Source organism: Choloepus didactylus, chromosome 17 (assembly GCF_015220235.1).
Source record: "Choloepus didactylus isolate mChoDid1 chromosome 17, mChoDid1.pri, whole genome shotgun sequence".
Lineage (NCBI taxonomy): Eukaryota > Metazoa > Chordata > Mammalia > Pilosa > Megalonychidae > Choloepus > Choloepus didactylus.
In genome coordinates, this window is record NC_051323.1 from 36,579,766 (window position 1) to 36,597,273 (window position 17,508).

The following is a 17,508-nucleotide window of genomic DNA, read 5'->3' on the forward strand; positions in this document are numbered from 1 at the left end:
TGTTTTTTCAGGATATGGAATTTTCTGCACTGATGAAAATGTGCTTAGTTGAGTTGTATTGCAATAGAAATACAGTGATATGATTTGATATAGTACATGTATAGAGTATAAAATAGAGCCTTGCTAAGTTTCTTAATGTCAAAGAGCCAATTTTTCTTTTTATGAGTATATTGTCTTCACTAATGGCTCAGTAATTGGCCCAAGAGATACAACTAAGCTGGACAAGGCAGTGCTATTTTGTATGCACTTCTCATGTGGTAGCTGCAGGAATACTAGCAGTTGGATTGCAGTGTAACTTTGGAGATGCAGGAACAGAGATTTAAGATTCAGAGTAAACTGGAGAGAAAAAATTAGGCTTGCATTTTGATATTTTAATTTATATAAAGCTTTAAAGAAAAGTTATGCAATAAAGAATTGCTGCCTTTATTCCACGTGGTACATGTGTACTTGTATATACATTCTTAAATTTTGCCCCTAGTAACTTTATGTTATGTGAGAAACAAATAAAATATTTATTGTGTTACTTTATAAATATTGAACTGGGCCACAAGACTATGTTTCTTTTATTAAGATTGATAGGATGAAGATGTAAGAATGTATTGTAAGCTTGAAGTAAAAATTGCTTAAAATATTTTTTTTTTTCCAAGAAGAAAGACTGTGTTGTTTGGTCATAGCCAGAGACTGACTGAGCATTTTGGCTGTGTTCCAAATTCTGCCACTGACTCACTGTGTTTTTTGGCAAGTAACTTGTCCTCCCGAAACAAGTTCTTGATTCTTTACTTCTCTATTTGTAAAGTTAGCATAATAATATTGTACTGACCTCAGATGGGTTGTGTAATGGTTTCCTGCTTTAGAACTTTCCAGCATAAAAATAATGTGGCTTTTCAATGTCTTTTTGAAGTAATGTTTCTGAATCGTTATCTCTTCACTAGGTAAGTATATGAGATGGACTGTCAAAATGCAAAGCAAAACAAAACCCTCACTTTACTGTTCAAAACATAGCTAAGTTTTCTAGCCAGATGAGTTTTTAGTTGTTTACAACATTTTAAGGACAGTAACCTACAAAGTGTGAATGATCATTTTATTCATTTATTTTAGTGTCAGAAAAAAGAGGAATTTATTGAAAGAATTCAAGGTTTAGATTTTGATACAAAAGCAGCAGTTGCCGCACATATTCAAGAGGTAATAACCTGTACACTGTTTTATGCACTTTTTAAAATGTACTTTTATTAAACTTGTGGTATGTTTGTGTGTCTCCCCCAAAATGTAAAGTTACAACATAAGCAAGAACAACTCAGGATCAAATATAAATAAATGATCCCTGTTGTCTTCTCTTTAAAACAGTTTCTTAAATGAGTCGTCTTCTATACAACACAGTACTAGCCACAGAGGTACTGTTGCCTTATCCATGGGGACATTAGCAAAATGTGTTATTTGAGGAATGAAGTATGTGTCTTTGTTAGCACAGAATGAATAGTACAGTAAAATGGAAGCAGCAGAAAAAACACTGCTTGTAATTCATACTTTAGTGAGATAAGATGATAACCTTAGTGTTACATCATTCCATTGATTTTCTTTTAAATAAATGAACATAGCATACTTTTTATTGTGGATATTACTTGAATTATTAATATGTTAGTGATTTATAACATCAATGTGAGCGCTTAAATCTAGGCCATATTGGACAGTGCAATATAATTGAAGTTAATATAAGTTTGACTTTAAAAGCTGCTATTTCTGCATCTGTCTACACTTGTGCTTTTAGTCTTGTGTACTTAGTAAGACTTAAATTTTTCGTGTTGATTATAAGAGAACAGAAGAAAAGAGAAAGGAGAGAATTTTTAAATAGCTGAAATTGGCAGTGTTTAAAATATTTGCTCTTTAGATGCTATTTGTGTTCTATAGATAATCTTTTCCTTTAGTTACTATTCATAGAGCCCAGCTTTCTTATTAGTAACATTATAGTCACCAGTAAATATATTAGTACTCTACCAGATACAGTTTTATTGAAGAGTCTCCCTTTGTATATGTTTGTCTGTTTATGCTAATTTTGTGACTTGTATATCATAAATGCTAAGCATTGCGAATTACTGAACTTACTACCACTATTGAAAGTGTTAATTTTCCTGTTTATTGTTAAAGTTAGAGCAAAATATCAGAATCACAGCGAGAAATGAAAAGCATGAAATAAGAATTTCACTTGATGTGACTTTTCCATTCTTTTCAAAATCTTTGAGTCTTTTTCTCCTAAGGTTCTGTGACAGTGTTATCTTCAGAATCTGCAAAGACTAAGGTTTTCAAATATAAAAAGGCATGAACATACATAAGTTAAAAAAAACTTTTGTTTTTAAATTCAAGTACAATTTAAATAGATGTTTCCCATGGACTGTTGGTGGAAGACATAGGGGTTTTCTTTTGTGGATTTTTTGGGCATTCTATAAGAAAAAGAAATACAATGTTTAGGTAATGATTAAGCTTTTTCTAAAGAAAAGTTCAACTGATTTTGTTAAAGCAGTTGTGAGACATATCAGTACCACTTTCTCTTAGTAATGCTGTATATTAAATATTTTATTTTTTTGTTGATTGTAAAATAAATATGAATTCATTTAAAGACTACATTTAGTTAAAAATAAAATTTAGTGACAGTCTTCATCATTCATTACATTAATTTCACATGCTCTTCTTTAGATATGTTTGCTTTTCATATTTTTTTGTATGGAATATATAATGTTTGAGCTAATCCTATGGTAAAATGAGATAGGTTTTTAAGTTTTAATCATTTCTTTTTTATTTTTGTTGCTCTTCTAAAGGTAACCCATAATCAAGAAAGTGTGTTTGATCTGCAATGGATGGAAGTGACTGATTTGTCTCAAGAAGACCTAGAACCACTCTTGAAAAATATGGCATTGCATTTAAAAAGACTTATAGATGAGAGAGATGAACATTCAGAGGTTTGTAAATTTCTTTCAGTATATTATGAAAGTTTACTTTTCAAGTAAAGAAAATAGTAATTTCATAAGATTTTCAGAATTTATATTCTGTTTTTCAGGGACAGGTGATAGAATACAGAATATATTTTTGTACTGCATAGGAATGAGGAAAGGAGCTATAAGAGGCCCCAAATTGCTAGAAAACAAATTATAATGAGATTTTCTTTTCTCCTTTCCTTTAAAATTATTATTATTTTCATTTTGTTCCTTTATGTTTTCAAGTCACACAGCTCTGGCAACAGTTTAGAAGTGTGAAACTGAAAGTGTAGTGATTTAAGTGGAAAAATCATTGTCTTGGAGCATAAGAATTTGCTTTAGGTTGATTTCATAGTTTTATTGCCATATTTTGAGGTTGGAAAAAGAAGTATTAGTAAAAGAAGAAAAACAGGTGTTTTGATTAAAATGTCCCGCTAAAAGTCTCAAATTTTATAGTTGGTACAATGAGGTGTGATTTTTTAAAAAGAGAATTATTATAAGGTCCTTTAAGATAGTACTTCACTTTTTTTTTTATCTTCATTTTATTGAGATACATTCATATACCACGCAGTCATACAAAACAAATCGTACTTTCGATTGTTCACAGTACCATTACATAGTTGTACATTCATCACCAAAATCAATCCCTGACATCTTCATTAGCACACACACAAAAATAACAAGAATAATAATTAGAGTGAAAAAGAGCAATTGAAGTAAAAAAGAACACTGGGTACCTTTGTCTGTTTGTTTGTTTCCTTCCCCTATTTTTCTACTCATCCATCCATAAACTAGACAAAGTGAGTGTGGTCCTTATGGCTTTCCCAATCCCATTGTCACCCCTCATAAGCTACATTTTTATACAGCTGTCTTCGAGATTCGTGGGTTCTGGGTTGTAGTTTGATAGTTTCAGGTATCCACCACCAGCTACCCCAATTCTTTAGAACCTAAAAAAGGTTGTCTAAAGTGTGCGTAAGAGTGCCCACCAGAGTGACCTCTCGGCTCCTGTTGGAATCTCTCTGCTACTAAAGCTTATTTCATTTCCTTTCACATCCCCCTTTTGGTCAAGAAGATGTTCTCCGTCCCACGATGCCAGGTCTGCATTCCTCCCCAGAAGTCATATTCCACGTTGCCAGGGAGATTCACTCCCCTGGGTGTCTGATCCCACGTAGGGGGGAGGGCAGTGATTTCACCTTTCAAGTTGGCTTAGCCAGAGAGAGAGGGCCACATCTGAGCAACAAAGAGGCATTCGGGAGGAGGCTCTTAGGCACAACCATAGGGAGGCCTAGCCTCTCCTTTGCAGCAACCGTCTTCCCAAGGGTAAAACCTATGGTAGAGGGCTCAACCCATCAAACCACCAGTCCCCTATGTCTGTGGTCATGTTAGCAACCATCGAGGTGGGGTAGGCCAATACCCCTGCATTCTCCACAGGCTCCTCAAGGGGGTACTACATCTTTTTTTCCTTGTTTTTCTTCTTCTTTTTTTTTTTAACTTTCCCTTCTTTTTTTTTTTTTAATCTTCATTTTATTGAGATATATTCACATACCACGCAGTCATACAAAACAAATCGTACTTTCGATTGTTTACAGTATCATTACATAGTGGTACATTCATCACCCAAATCAACCCCTGGCACCTTCATTAGCACACACACAAAAATAACAAGAATAATAATTAGAGTGAAAAAGAGCAATTGAAGTAAAAAAGAACACTGGGTACCTTTGTCTGTTTGTTTCCTTCCCCTATTTTTCTACTCATCCATCCATAAACTAGACAAAGTGGAGTTTGGTCCTTATGGCTTTCCCAATCCCATTGTCACCCCTCGTAAGCTACATTTTTATACAACTGTCTTCGAGATTCATGGGTTCTGGGTTGTAGTTTGATAGTTTCAGGTATCCACCACCAGCTACCCCAATTCTTTAGAACCTAAAAAGTGTTGTCTAAAGTGTGCGTAAGAGTGCCCACCAGAGTGACCTCTCGGCTCCTTTTGGATTCTCTCTGCCACTGAAGCTTATTTCATTTCCTTTCACATCCCCCTTTTGGTCAAGAAGATGTTCTCTGTCCCACGATGCCAGGTCTACATTCCTCCCCGGGAGTCATATTCCACGTTGCCAGGGAGATTCACTCCCCTGGGTGTCTGATCCCACGTAGGGGGGAGGGCAGTGATTTCACCTTTCAAGTTGGCTTAGCTAGAGAGACAGGGCCACATCTGAGCAACAAAGAGGCATTCGGGAGGAGGCTCTTAGGCACAACCATAGGGAGGCCTAGCCTCTCCTTTGCAGCAACCGTCTTCCCAAGGGTAAAACCTGTGGTAGAGGGCTCAACCCATCAAACCACCAGTCCCCTATGTCTGTGGTCATGTTAGCAACCATGGAGGTGGGGTAGGCGAATACCCCTGCATTCTCCACAGGCTCCTCAAGGGGGCACTACATCTTTTTTTTTTTCCCTTGTTTTTCTTTTTTTTTTTTTCTTTTTTTTAACTTTCCCTTCTTTTTTAAATCAACTGTATGAAAAAAAAGTTAAAAAGAAAACAAACATACAATAAAAGAACATTTCAAAGAGACCATAACAAGGGAGTAAGAAAAAGACAACTAACCTAAGATAACTGCTTAACTTCCAACATGTTCCTACTTTACCCCAAGAAAGTTACCTAATATAGCAACATTTCTGTGAACTTGCTCCTACTATATCCATCAGAAATTAACAGACCATAGTCATTCCTGGGCATCCCCAGAACGTTAAATAGCTTATCTGTTCTTCTTGGATTATTGTTCCCCCCTTCCTTAATTGCTCTCTATTGCTAGTTCCCCTACATTCTACATTATAAGCCATTTGTTTTACATTTTTCAAAGTTCACATTAGTGGTAGCATATAATATTTCTCTTTTTGTGCCTGGCTTATTTCGCTCAGCATTATGTCTTCAAGGTTCATCCATGTTGTCATATGTTTCACGAGATCGTTCCTTCTTACTGCCGCGTAGTATTCCATCGTGTGTATATACCACATTTTATTTATCCACTCATCTGTTGAAGGACATTTGGGTTGTTTCCATCTCTTGGCAATTGTGAATAATGCTGCTATGAACATTGGCGTGCAGATATCTGTTCGTATCACTGCTTTCTGATCTTCCGGGTATATACCGAGAAGTGCAATCGCTGGGTCGAATGGTAACTCTATATCTAGTTTTCTAAGGAACTGGCAGACTGACTTCCAGAGTGGCTGAACCATTATACAGTCCCACCAACAGTGAATAAGAGTTCCAATTTCTCCACATCCCCTCCAGCATTTGTAGTTTCCTGTTTGTTTAATGGCAGCCATTCTAACCGGTGTTAGATGGTATCTCATTGTGGTTTTAATTTGCATCTCTCTAATAGCTAGTGAAGCTGAACATTTTTTCATGTGTTTCTTGGCCATTTGTATTTCCTCTTCAGAGAACTGTCTTTTCATATCTTTTGCCCATTTTATAATTGGGCCGACTGTACTATTGTCTTTGAGTTGTAGGATTTCTTTATATATGCAAGATATCAGTCTTTTGTCAGATACATGGTTTCCAAAAATTTTTTCCCATTGAGTTGGCTGCCTCTTTACCTTTTTGAGAAATTCCTTTGAGGTGCAGAAACTTCTAAGCTTGAGGAGTTCCCATTTATCTATTTTCTCTTTTGTTGCTTGTGCTTTGGGTGTAAAGTCTAGGAAGTGGCCGCCTAATACCAGGTCTTGAAGATGTTTTCCTACATTATCTTCTAGGAGTTTTATGGTACTTTCTTTTATATTGAGATCTTTGGTCCATTTTGAGTTAATTTTTGTGTAGGGGGTGAGGTAGGGGTCCTCTTTCATTCTTTTGGATATGGATATCGAACTCTCCCAGCCCCATTTGTTGAAAAGACCATTATGACTCAGTTCAGTGACTTTGGGGACCTTATCAAAGATCAGTCGGCCATAGATCTGAGGGTCTATCTCTGAATTCTCAATTCGATTCCATTGATCTATATGTCTGTCTTTGTGCCAGTACCATGCTGTTTTGGCAACTGTGGCTTTATAATAAGCTTCAAAGTCAGGGAGTGTAAGTCCTCCCACTTCGTTTTTCTTTTTTAGAGTGTCTTTAGCAATTCGAGGCATCTTCCCTTTCCAAATAAATTTGATAACTAGCTTTTCCAAGTCTGCAAAGTAGGTTGTTGGAATTTTGATTGGGATTGCATTGAATCTGTAGATGAGTTTGGGTAGAATTGACATCTTAATGACATTTAGTCTTCCTATCCATGAACATGGAATATTTTTCCATCTTTTAAGGTCCCCTTGTATTTCTTTTAGGAGAGTTATGTAGTTTTCTTTGTATAGGTCTTTTACATCTTTGGTTAAGTTTTTTCCTAGGTACTTGATTTTTTTAGTTGCTATTGAAAATGGTATCTTTTTCTTGAGTGTCTCTTCAGTTTGTTCATTTCTAGCATATAGAAACATTACTGACTTATGTGCATTAAGCTTGTATCCCGCTACTTTGCTAAATTTGTTTATTAGCTCTAGTAGGTGTATCGTTGATTTCTCAGGGTTTTCTAGATATAAGATCATATCATCTGCAAACAATGACAGTTTTACTTCTTCTTTTCCAATTTGGATGCCTTTTATTTCTTTGTCTTGCCGGATTGCCCTGGCTAGCACTTCCAGCACAATGTTGAATAACAGTGGTGACAGCGGGCATCCTTGTCTTGTTCCTGATCCTAGAGGGAAGGCTTTCAGTCTCTCACCATTGAGTACTATGCTGGCTGTGGGTTTTTCATATATGCTCTTTATCATGTTGAGGAAGTTTCCTTCAATTCCTACCTTTTGAAGTGTTTTTATCAAAAACGGATGTTGGATTTTGTCAAATGCTTTTTCAGCATCTATTGAGATGATCAATTGATTTTTCCCTTTTGACTTGTTAATGTGTTGTAATACATTGATTGATTTTCTTATGTTGAACCATCCTTGCATGCCTGGAATAAACCCCACTTGGTCATGGTGTATGATTTGTTTAATGTGTCTTTGGATTCGATTTGCAAGTATTTTGTTGAGGATTTTTGCATCTATATTCATTAGGGAGATTGGCCGGTAGTTTTCATATTTTGTAGCATCTTTGTCTGGTTTTGGTATTAGATTGATGTTAGCTTCATAAAATGAGTTAAGTAGTGTTCCATTTTCTTCAATGTTTTGAAAGAGTTTGAGTAAGATTGGTGTCAGTTCTTTCTGGAAAGTTTGGTAGAATTCCCCTGTTAAGCCATCTGGCCCTGGGCATTTATTTGTGGGAAGATTTTTGATGACTGATTGGATCTCTTTGCTTGTGATGGGTTGGTTGAGGTCTTCTATTTCTTCTCTGGTCAGTCTAGGTTGTTCATATGTTTCCAGGAAATTGTCCATTTCCTCTACATTATCCAGTTTGTTGCCATACAGTTGTTCATAGTATCCTCTTATAATTTTTTTAATTTCTTCAGGATCTGCAGTTATGTCACCTTTTTCATTCATTATTTTGTTTATATGGGTCTTCTCTCTTTTTGATTTTGTCAGTCTAGCGAGGGGCTTGTCAATCTTGTTGATCTTCTCAAAGAACCAACTTTTGGTGATTTTTATCCTCTCTATTGTTTTTTTGTTCTCTATGTCATTTATTTCTGCTTTAATCCTTGTTATTTCTTTTCTTCTACTTGGTTTAAGATTGGTTTGCTGTTCATTTTCTAGCTTCTTCAGTTGATCTATTAGTTCTTTGATTTTGGCTCTTTCTTCCTTTCTAATATATGCGTTTAGTGCTATAAATTTCCCCCTTAGCACTGCTTTTGCTGCATCCCATAGGTTTTGGTATGTTGTGTTCTCATTTCCATTCGTCTCTATATATTTAGCAATTTCTCTTGCTATTTCTTCTTTAACCCACTGATTGTTTAGGAGTGTGTTGTTGAACCTCCAGGTATTTGTGAATTTTCTAAGTCTCTGATGGTTATTGACTTCTAATTGTATTCCATTGTGGTCAGAGAATGTGCTTTGAATAATTTCAATCTTTTTAAATTTATTGAGGCTTGTTTTATGTCCCAGCATATGATCTATTCTGGAGAAAGTTCCGTGAGCACTAGAAAAGTATGTGTATCCTGGTGATTTGGGATGTAATGTCCTGTATATGTCTGTTAAATCTAATTCATTTATCAGATTGTTTAGGTTTTCAATTTCCTTATTGGTCTTCTGTCTGGTTGATCTATCTATAGGAGAGAGTGATGTGTTGAAGTCTCCCACAATTATTGTGGAAACATCAATTGCTTCCTTTAGTTTTGCCAGTGTTTCTCTCATGTATTTTGTGGCACCTTGATTGGGTGCATAGACATTTACGATTGTTATTTCTTGCTGAATTGCCCCTTTTATTAGTATGTAGTGGCCTTCTTTGTCTCTCAAAACATCCCTGCATTTGAAGTCTATTTTATCTGAGATTAATATTGCTACACCTGCTTTCTTTTGGCTGTAGCTTGCATGAAATATTTTTTTCCATCCTTTCACTTTCAGTTTCTTTGTGTCCCTGTGTCTAAGATGAGTTTCTTGTATGCAACATATTGATGGTTCATTTTTTTTGATCCATTCTGTGAATCTATATCTTTTAATTGGGGAGTTTAATCCATTTACATTCAACGTTATAACCGTGAAGGCATTTCTTGAATCAGCCATCTTATCCTTTGGTTTATGTTTGTCATATTTTTCCCCTCTGTCTATTAATATCCTTTATTTTACCCATACCGAATCTCTTTAGTACTGAACCTTTCTCCAAGTCTCTCTGTCCTTTCTTTGTTTCTCTGTCTGTAGGGCTCCCTTTAGTATCTCCAGTAGGGCAGGTCTCTTGTTAGCAAATTCTCTCAGCATTTGTTTGTCTGTGAAAAATTTAAGCTCTCCCTCAAATTTGAAGGAGAGCTTTGCTGGGTAAAGTATTCTTGGCTGGAAATTTTTCTCACTCAGAATTTTAAATATATCGTGCCACTGCCTTCTTGCCTCCATGGTGGCTGCTGAGTAGTCACTACTTAGTCTTATGCTGTTTCCTTTGTATGTGGTGAATTGCTTTTCTCTTGCTGCTTTCAGAACTTGCTCCTTCTCTTCTGTGTTTGACAGTGTGATCAGTATATGTCTCGGAGTGGGTTTATTTGGATTTATTCTATTTGGAGTTCGCTGAGCATTTATGATTTGTGTATTTATGTTGTTTAGAAGATTTGGGAAGTTTTCCCCAACAATTTCTTTGAATACTCTTCCTAGACCTTTACCCTTTTCTTCCCCTTCTGGGACACCAATGAGTCTTATATTTGGACGTTTCATATTATCTATCATATCCCTGAGGTCCATTTTGATTTTTTTCAATTTTTTTCCCCATTCTTTCTTTTATGCTTTCATTTTCCATTCTGTCATCTTCGAGGTCACTGATTCTTTGTTCAACTTCCTCTAGTCTTGTACTATGAGTGTCCAGAATCTTTTTAATTTGGTCAACAGTTTCTTTAATTTCCATAAGATCATCCATTTTTTTTATTTAGTCTTGCAATGTCTTCTTTATGCTCTTCTAGAGTCTTCTTGATTTCCTTTATCTCCCATACTATGGTCTCATTGTTCATCTTTAGTTCTTTGAGTAGCTGCTCTAGGTGCTGTGTCTCTTCTGGTCTTTTGATTTGGGTGCTTGGGCTTGGGTTATCCATATCGTCTGGTTTTTTCATATGCTTTATAATTTTCTGTTGTTTTTGGCCTCGTGGCATTTGCTGAACTTGGTAGGGTTCTTTTAGGATTTGTAGACCAATTGAAGTCCTTATCTCTAATTTATCAGATCTACAGCTTCGTGGAGTACACTTTCTCTAACTAACCAGCAGGTGGCGTCCACGAGCCACCTGTTCTCCACAAGCCAGTTCTCCCCTGCTGTGCCTTTTTGGTGAGTGGGGGAGTGAGTCTTGTGGGGTCCAATTGGTGTACCAAGCTTGCATGTGTAGTTGGTGTTGCCTGCCCTGTATATGGGGCATGTTTCTGGGCAGTCAGGGAGGTGGGGGTGGCTCTAACAATGAAATCTCCCTGGTGATCCTAGAGTTTTAAAGCTGCTGCAATAGTCTAATCCTTCAGTTCAGTCCTGCCACAGTTTGTCTCTGCCACTGACCCACAAATCCTTGGTATTGGCGTATGGCTCCTGAGACTTGCAAGTGGGCCCCTCTTCCAGGCCGTGCACCCCGGGTCCTCTGTTGAGGGATGACTGTGCTATGTCACAGGTGAGTGCCGTCTCCCCAGGGCAGTTCTGGGCTGCTGGGCTGTGTAGGGAGGCTCCCAGTCTGCTGAAATGATGGCTGAATGGGGCTTTGTTAATTCACACTGCTCTACCTTCCCAACTCTGGGACAATCAGCTGAGGTTGCAGGGAAGGCTAATGTCCACGCCCAGTTTTGTGGTGTGTGCCTGTTATTTGAAGTGCTTCCGTCACACTGGGTTGTCTGGGGCAGTTCTGGGCTATGGGGCTGGCGATGGGCAGGAGTGTTTCCTGTCCACCAGGATGATGGCTGTGAGCGGACACCCCCCTTTTCTTGGGAAGTTGTGGTGTTTAGTGAATTTTCTCAGCCACTGGATTATTGCGTTTTGTCTCAGAGCTCTCCTAGTTCTGCTCTTGACTTGACCTGCCCAAATTGCAAGTCTTTGAAGCTTTCTGTATTGGGCTTCTTAGAGTAATTGTTTTAGAAAAAGAAAAAAGGATAAAAAAAAAAAAAAAAAAAAAAGGTCCCTCCTCAGAGATCTAATGGGTTATTGAAATGCTAAGAGACAAAGCAACCAGGGCCATTAAGGAAAGGTCCACAGGGCAGAGAGATCAGCTTTTCTTCAGGATTTGCATATGCGCCTCAGGGCCCTTCCCCTTTGTATGTTCACCAGAACTCCAAAAATCCTCCGCTTTTATTTTGGAGTTTTTCGTGTTGTTTTTTTTCTATGCCTGTCTCCTCTCTGCTGGGCTGGCTGCTCTCAGATTCTCTGGTGTCTGGTCTCAGTCTATCTATGGTTGGAGTTTGGATCAGTAGAATGAGTTTCCGATAAGGGCTGCCACTGCAGTTCTCCCTTCTCCTTCCCGGAGCTGACAGCCCCTCCTCCCACGGTACTGAGCCTGGCAGGGAGGGGCGCGGGTCCCCTGGCCGCAAAAACTTACAGATTTCGCTGATCTCAGCAGTTCCACGTTTTCATGAGTGTTGTATGAAGTATGCCCAAAGTCAGATTGCTCTGTGGTGTCCAGTCCACGCAGTTCCTGGCTTTCTACCTACTTTCCTGGAGGAGTAACTAAAACATACAGCTCACCAGTCTGCCATCTTGCCCCGCCTCCAGTACTTCACTTTTTAAAAAGTAAAATTGAACCAAATTTTCTGTCTACATTCTAATGCAGTGTGTAATTTCAGGGAAATCTAGACTTCAGTGCATATGGTGGTGAGTAATATGTTCTTAATAGCAGACCAAGGTACTCTAGCATTCGTGGGAATGTATAGCTTTGATCATTTGTTCCATTTATATGAAGAGACAGTTTTGAGCTTATTTATAGATAATTTGTATGATTACTCTTGAAACCAATGAAAGACTACGTAGAGGAAATTGCTAAAGATTTTTTTTTCCTGAACAAAACATACCTCTATAGAGTGTAGTCAGTTTTGATGGAAATTTTCAATTTTTCTTCAGGCATTAAAAGATGGAATAAATAAATATTTTAGAGTGAGGATTACATTTAACAAAAAAAAAAAAAAAAAAAAAAAAAAGCCTGTGCAGTGTCAGATCAAAAGAGGAAGACCGAATTTAAAAACATCGCCAGGATGTATCAAACATATGCTGAGATACTTACATTAGTATTTCATCTTCAATTTGTTTTTAAGCCGTATGCTGTCTTCTTTTTTATTCTAGAGTTTTTTCACTTCTTTATCCATTTTCCAGAATATCCTTCTATTTGTATTTTAAGTTATTAAAGGCATTTTAATGTGTCCTGTGACTTCTGAGGAATTAACTTATAAAAATTCATATTTTGGTTGCATGTTTCTTGATTTCATGGTCATGGATAAAATGTTTGATCTCACTTATGATTAATATGGAGGGAAGGGGAAAAGTATTTTGGAGAAATGTTAACAAACATTGATAAGTATGTTTCAAGACTAAAAGGAAAATGTAACACTCTGTAGAGGGATTGAGAAATCTTTTAAAATCTTTCATTTTTTAAAACATTAAGCAAATCTTTCATCCTGCCTGATTAAGCACTTCAGTTGAAATCTGTTTTTCTAACAAGGAAAAAAAAGGGTCATATTTTTTTGTCCCAGGTATTTGGAAACAAGTTTCTAGCTAGTTTAAATCCAGTTTTCTGGGGAAGAGATTTTTTTTTTTACAATTTAGATCACTAGTAGCTAATTAGCCAAGGTAATTAAAAATAATTGTGAAAAATGTTACACAAATAAAAATACTATGTGAATATTATAAATTTATATTGTTCAGTTGGATTAAAACAAGTTCTTATAAAGTTTTCTTTGTAACTTTCTGTTCTGACTGATCTTTTGTCAAAATTGTTTTTTCTACAATCGATAAACTGTAATGTGGTTACTGTGTCTTTAATTTCTTTTCGTTTTGATTCTTAATGCTATGGAACAAGGATCTCTTCAGCCTTCACCTTTAACTAAAAATGAAATAGGAGATTTTAGTGAGTTTAAGATCCCTAATTTATTGTCACTGTTTAGAATACCACTATATATTTCTATATATTTTGATAAATATCTCTGAACATTTATAAAATTTGTCAGATCATAACAGATTTTATCTGGATACAAATGTATTGTCCAGCATACCATAATTTAAATAAACTAAATAATCAGTCCCTTATTGTTAGTCATTTAGGTCTTTTCCATTTTTCAGTATTATAATTGCGCACAAATCTTTAACAATAATGGTATTAGTTATTAAAAAATTTAGATTATGCCAGGCGTTGTGTTGAGAATTTAACACATACTATCTTATTAAATCTGCACAGTAACCCCATTTTATAAATAAAGATACTAGAGCTCGGAAAGGTTAAGTTACTTACTGGGTCTGTCTAACTCTGATGGTTGTGTTCCTAACCATTATAATATCTTTGCCTAAATCCTTGATTGTGCTGAACACTCCTCTTTTTTTCCTTTTTGTTCTTTTCTCTAATAAAGAGTTTTATAAGTAGAACTATTATGTCACCTGAATTTTTTCTTAGCATTGATATATCTTTTTGTTTTTATTATTCAACATATATTAATAAACAGTAGCTTTTTGCAAGGTCCTGTGCTGGAGTACTTGGGGGCTACCCACTGATAAACTGTTTAAAAAAACGACAACCAAAGATTGTTATAGTATGTAGTATAATTTGAAAGTGTTAAGAAGCAAAAGAAATACTTATTTAACTACTACAGGAATTTAAAGAAGGAAGATTTTGCTTGTAACTAGCGAATGCCTAGGATACAAAGGATCAGCGGGGCTTATAAAATTAAAGTTATTTCTAATTAAAGCAAAATTTAATGACTTTTTTTTTAAAAGATGCATAGACTTTGAGTGCCAGAAACCATCATCATTAGAGAAAAGTCAAAATGTCTAGCTAATCTTTAATGGACATTATCTGTGGATATTTTTTAGGGGGAGTTGGCTGGAGTGTTTTTTCTGTCTTTTTAATTAGATAACTTGTAAGCTACATACTTTTAGCTTTTGGTATAGGTTTTCACTTCTATATTTTTCTTAAAAAGGTATTTTGAGGCCCATTGTTTTGTGCTCTTGGCATCTAGAAGCTCTTGATGTCTCTTTTGTATCACCTACTAAGTTCAAGTGTAGTGTCTGTCTTCTGTGCTTTCGTTGAGTTCCCCATTTTGTGAATCACTTAGTTGGGTATTTTTGAGCACATCTTCTTGTGCTTTGTACTATGCTAGGTAAGAAGAAAGGAAAGAAGTAAAAGAAAGAGTTTATCCTGGTTTAATAGGTAAACTACATTATTTGCCCATGAAAAATATGAACTAGCATCTAAATAAATGCTGATTTATTTGTCTATATGAAACTAATATTTATTGAATACTTACTGTGCTGGTTTGAAGCTGTTATGGACCCCAGAAGAGCCATGATCTTTTAATCCAATCTTGTTGAATAGGTGGAACTTTTTGAATGAGTGTTTGCATGGAGATGTGACTCACCGACTGTGGGTGAGACCTTTTGATTAGATCATTTTCATGGAGGTGTGGACCCTGCTCATTCAGGGTGTGTCTTAATTAGATCACTAGAGCCCTTTAAGAGAGTTCACGGACAGAAGGAGCTCAGAGAAGCTGAGAGAGATATTTTGAAGAGAAGCTAAGAGCTGACAGAGACCCTGATGCTTGGAGTCACGTGGAGATGCAGACAGAAGGACATTTGGAGATGCTAAGAGATGAAGCCCAGAGTCTGCCCCAGAGAAGCTAAGAGAGGACCCTCACATGCTTAGAGAGAAACGCCTTGGGATAAAGAAGCAAGAATGCACAAGAGCTGAGAGAGAAGAGCAAAGACAAAAGCTCAGAGACCTTTTGGAGAAAGCCATTTTGAAACACAACCCAGGAGAAAAGGACCAGCAGATGCCAGCCACATGCTTTCCCAGCTGACAGAGCTGTTCTGGATGCCATCAGCTGTTCATCTTGTTGATGGCTTAGTAAGGACACTTTTATGACTTTAGAACTGTAAATTTGTAACCTAATAAATCCCCTTTATAAAAGCCAATCCATTTCTGATATTTTTGCACAATGACAGCTCTAGCAAACCGGAACACTTTCTCTGTACCAGGTACCGTTTTAGTGGAGATACAGTACTAGAAAAAAAAGACAAAATCCCTGCCCAAATGGAACTCATATTCTAATGTATCATATCACATATACGTTCTGAGTGATTCAGTGGGAGTTAGGGTGAGGAGAACAACATTGATAGTAAAAGCATAGAGATGGAAGTAAATATGGTAAATTCATGAAAGTAGAGTTGTAAATATTCCTGGAGAAAAATCATACAGCCATGCTGATTGGACTAATATGTGATTACTTATCTCAAATGATCACTTAACACTCTATCAGTTATATAATTCCCTAATAAATTCGGTTTCCCATTCTCCAGAATTGATTTCATCTCTTCACTTTTCTCAAAATTCTCAATCCCCTTTCCTACCTTACTTTCATCTAGTGCCTTTGCCTCACATTTCAGAGAAAATAGATACCACCAGAAAAGAATCTTTTTTTTTTTTTTTAAACCACCACATTCATCAGCCTTCCGGAATTTCCCATACTAATACAAGGAGGAAGTATCTGCTACTATTTGTGGCCAACCCTAACTTTGCTTCTATAGTTTTCCCTTATCACTCCTGCATCATCCATTTCTCCCTCTCTACGAGGTCATTTCCATTGAGGAAAACTCACCTTAATATGTCTTCTCTTAAAAATGCTTTCCTTAACCATGTGGTTCATGCACATGGTCATTTCTCTGTCCCCAGCCTCATTGGTCTCAGTAGCATTTAACCCAATTGACTACCCCATGAAGTACTTTCTTGAGGCTTCTAAGGTTGATTTTCCTCCTACCTCATTTCTAATACTCGGTCTTCTTTTTGTCTAGCAAAACTCTGGAGTGTCATAAAAGTCAATCTTTTCTCTTTGTTATCTGTATTCTCTGGGTGTGCTCATGCAGACCTATGTCTTTAAGTACCATCTTTATGCTGATGATTCAGATGTATCTCCAGCTTGGATCCTTCCTTTGCGCACCAGTCTTGTACATCTAACAACCATTTCAACATTACCATTTGGATGTTTAAAAGATATTTTAAGTTAATATGACCTGAACAAAATTACTGATTTCCCATTGTTCTTTGAACTCTCACCTCCAGTGCCTTCCCCATCTCAGTATATATGATTCATCTTCCATCCCGTTGCTCAGAACAAAAACCTAGGCAACAGTCTTAATTAGTTAATTCAAACACTGTAGCCTAACCCACCCAACCCATCAAGAGGTTGTATTGGGTCTACCTCATCTCTCCGCACATACCTGCTCCCAATATTACTTCTTTACAGTCCATCCTTAATGCAATGGCCAGAGTGTCTTTCTAAAGCATAAATGAGATATATCATTCTCTTAGTTATAAGTTCTCCGAAAGCTTTCCATGGCCTCTGTTCTCCATTTCTGCCTACTTTTCAGCTCTACTAACCTTTCTGTCCCCAGAACTTTCCTGCCTTGTTCTTATTTCAGGCCTTTGCACTTGTTACTCCTTCTGCTCAGAATGCTGTTCCCCCAGATCTTTGCATACCTGCTGCAAAAGTCTCAACTTAATTTTACTACCTCAGATAAATCTTTTCTGACCACCCTACCTAAAGAAGTCCACCAATCACATTCTCCCACTTTTTCTCTTTTTTGTAGTACTTACCAGTACATGAAGATCATATTTGCATGCTAACTGTTTTCTTCCTTTAGAATGCAAACTCCTTAGGAGCAGGAACTTTGACTTGGTTACCAGTTTATCTCCAGAGCCTAGAAAAGTGCTTTACACATTGTAAGTTCTCAATAAATAAA

General features: G+C 36.7%; 1 protein-coding gene across 11 annotated transcripts in view; it reads left to right on the forward strand.

Moving 5' to 3' along the window:
- Positions 1 to 17,508, forward strand: part of CCDC88A (coiled-coil domain containing 88A) — a 152,963-nt gene that overhangs the window by 43,898 nt on the left and 91,557 nt on the right. For all 11 annotated transcript variants that reach the window (XM_037806582.1, XM_037806580.1, XM_037806581.1 and 8 more), the window contains 2 exons: positions 1,099 to 1,182; positions 2,811 to 2,951. In XM_037806582.1, the coding sequence (XP_037662510.1) occupies positions 1,099 to 1,182; positions 2,811 to 2,951 (225 nt within the window). The remainder of the gene's footprint in view (positions 1 to 1,098; positions 1,183 to 2,810; positions 2,952 to 17,508) is intronic.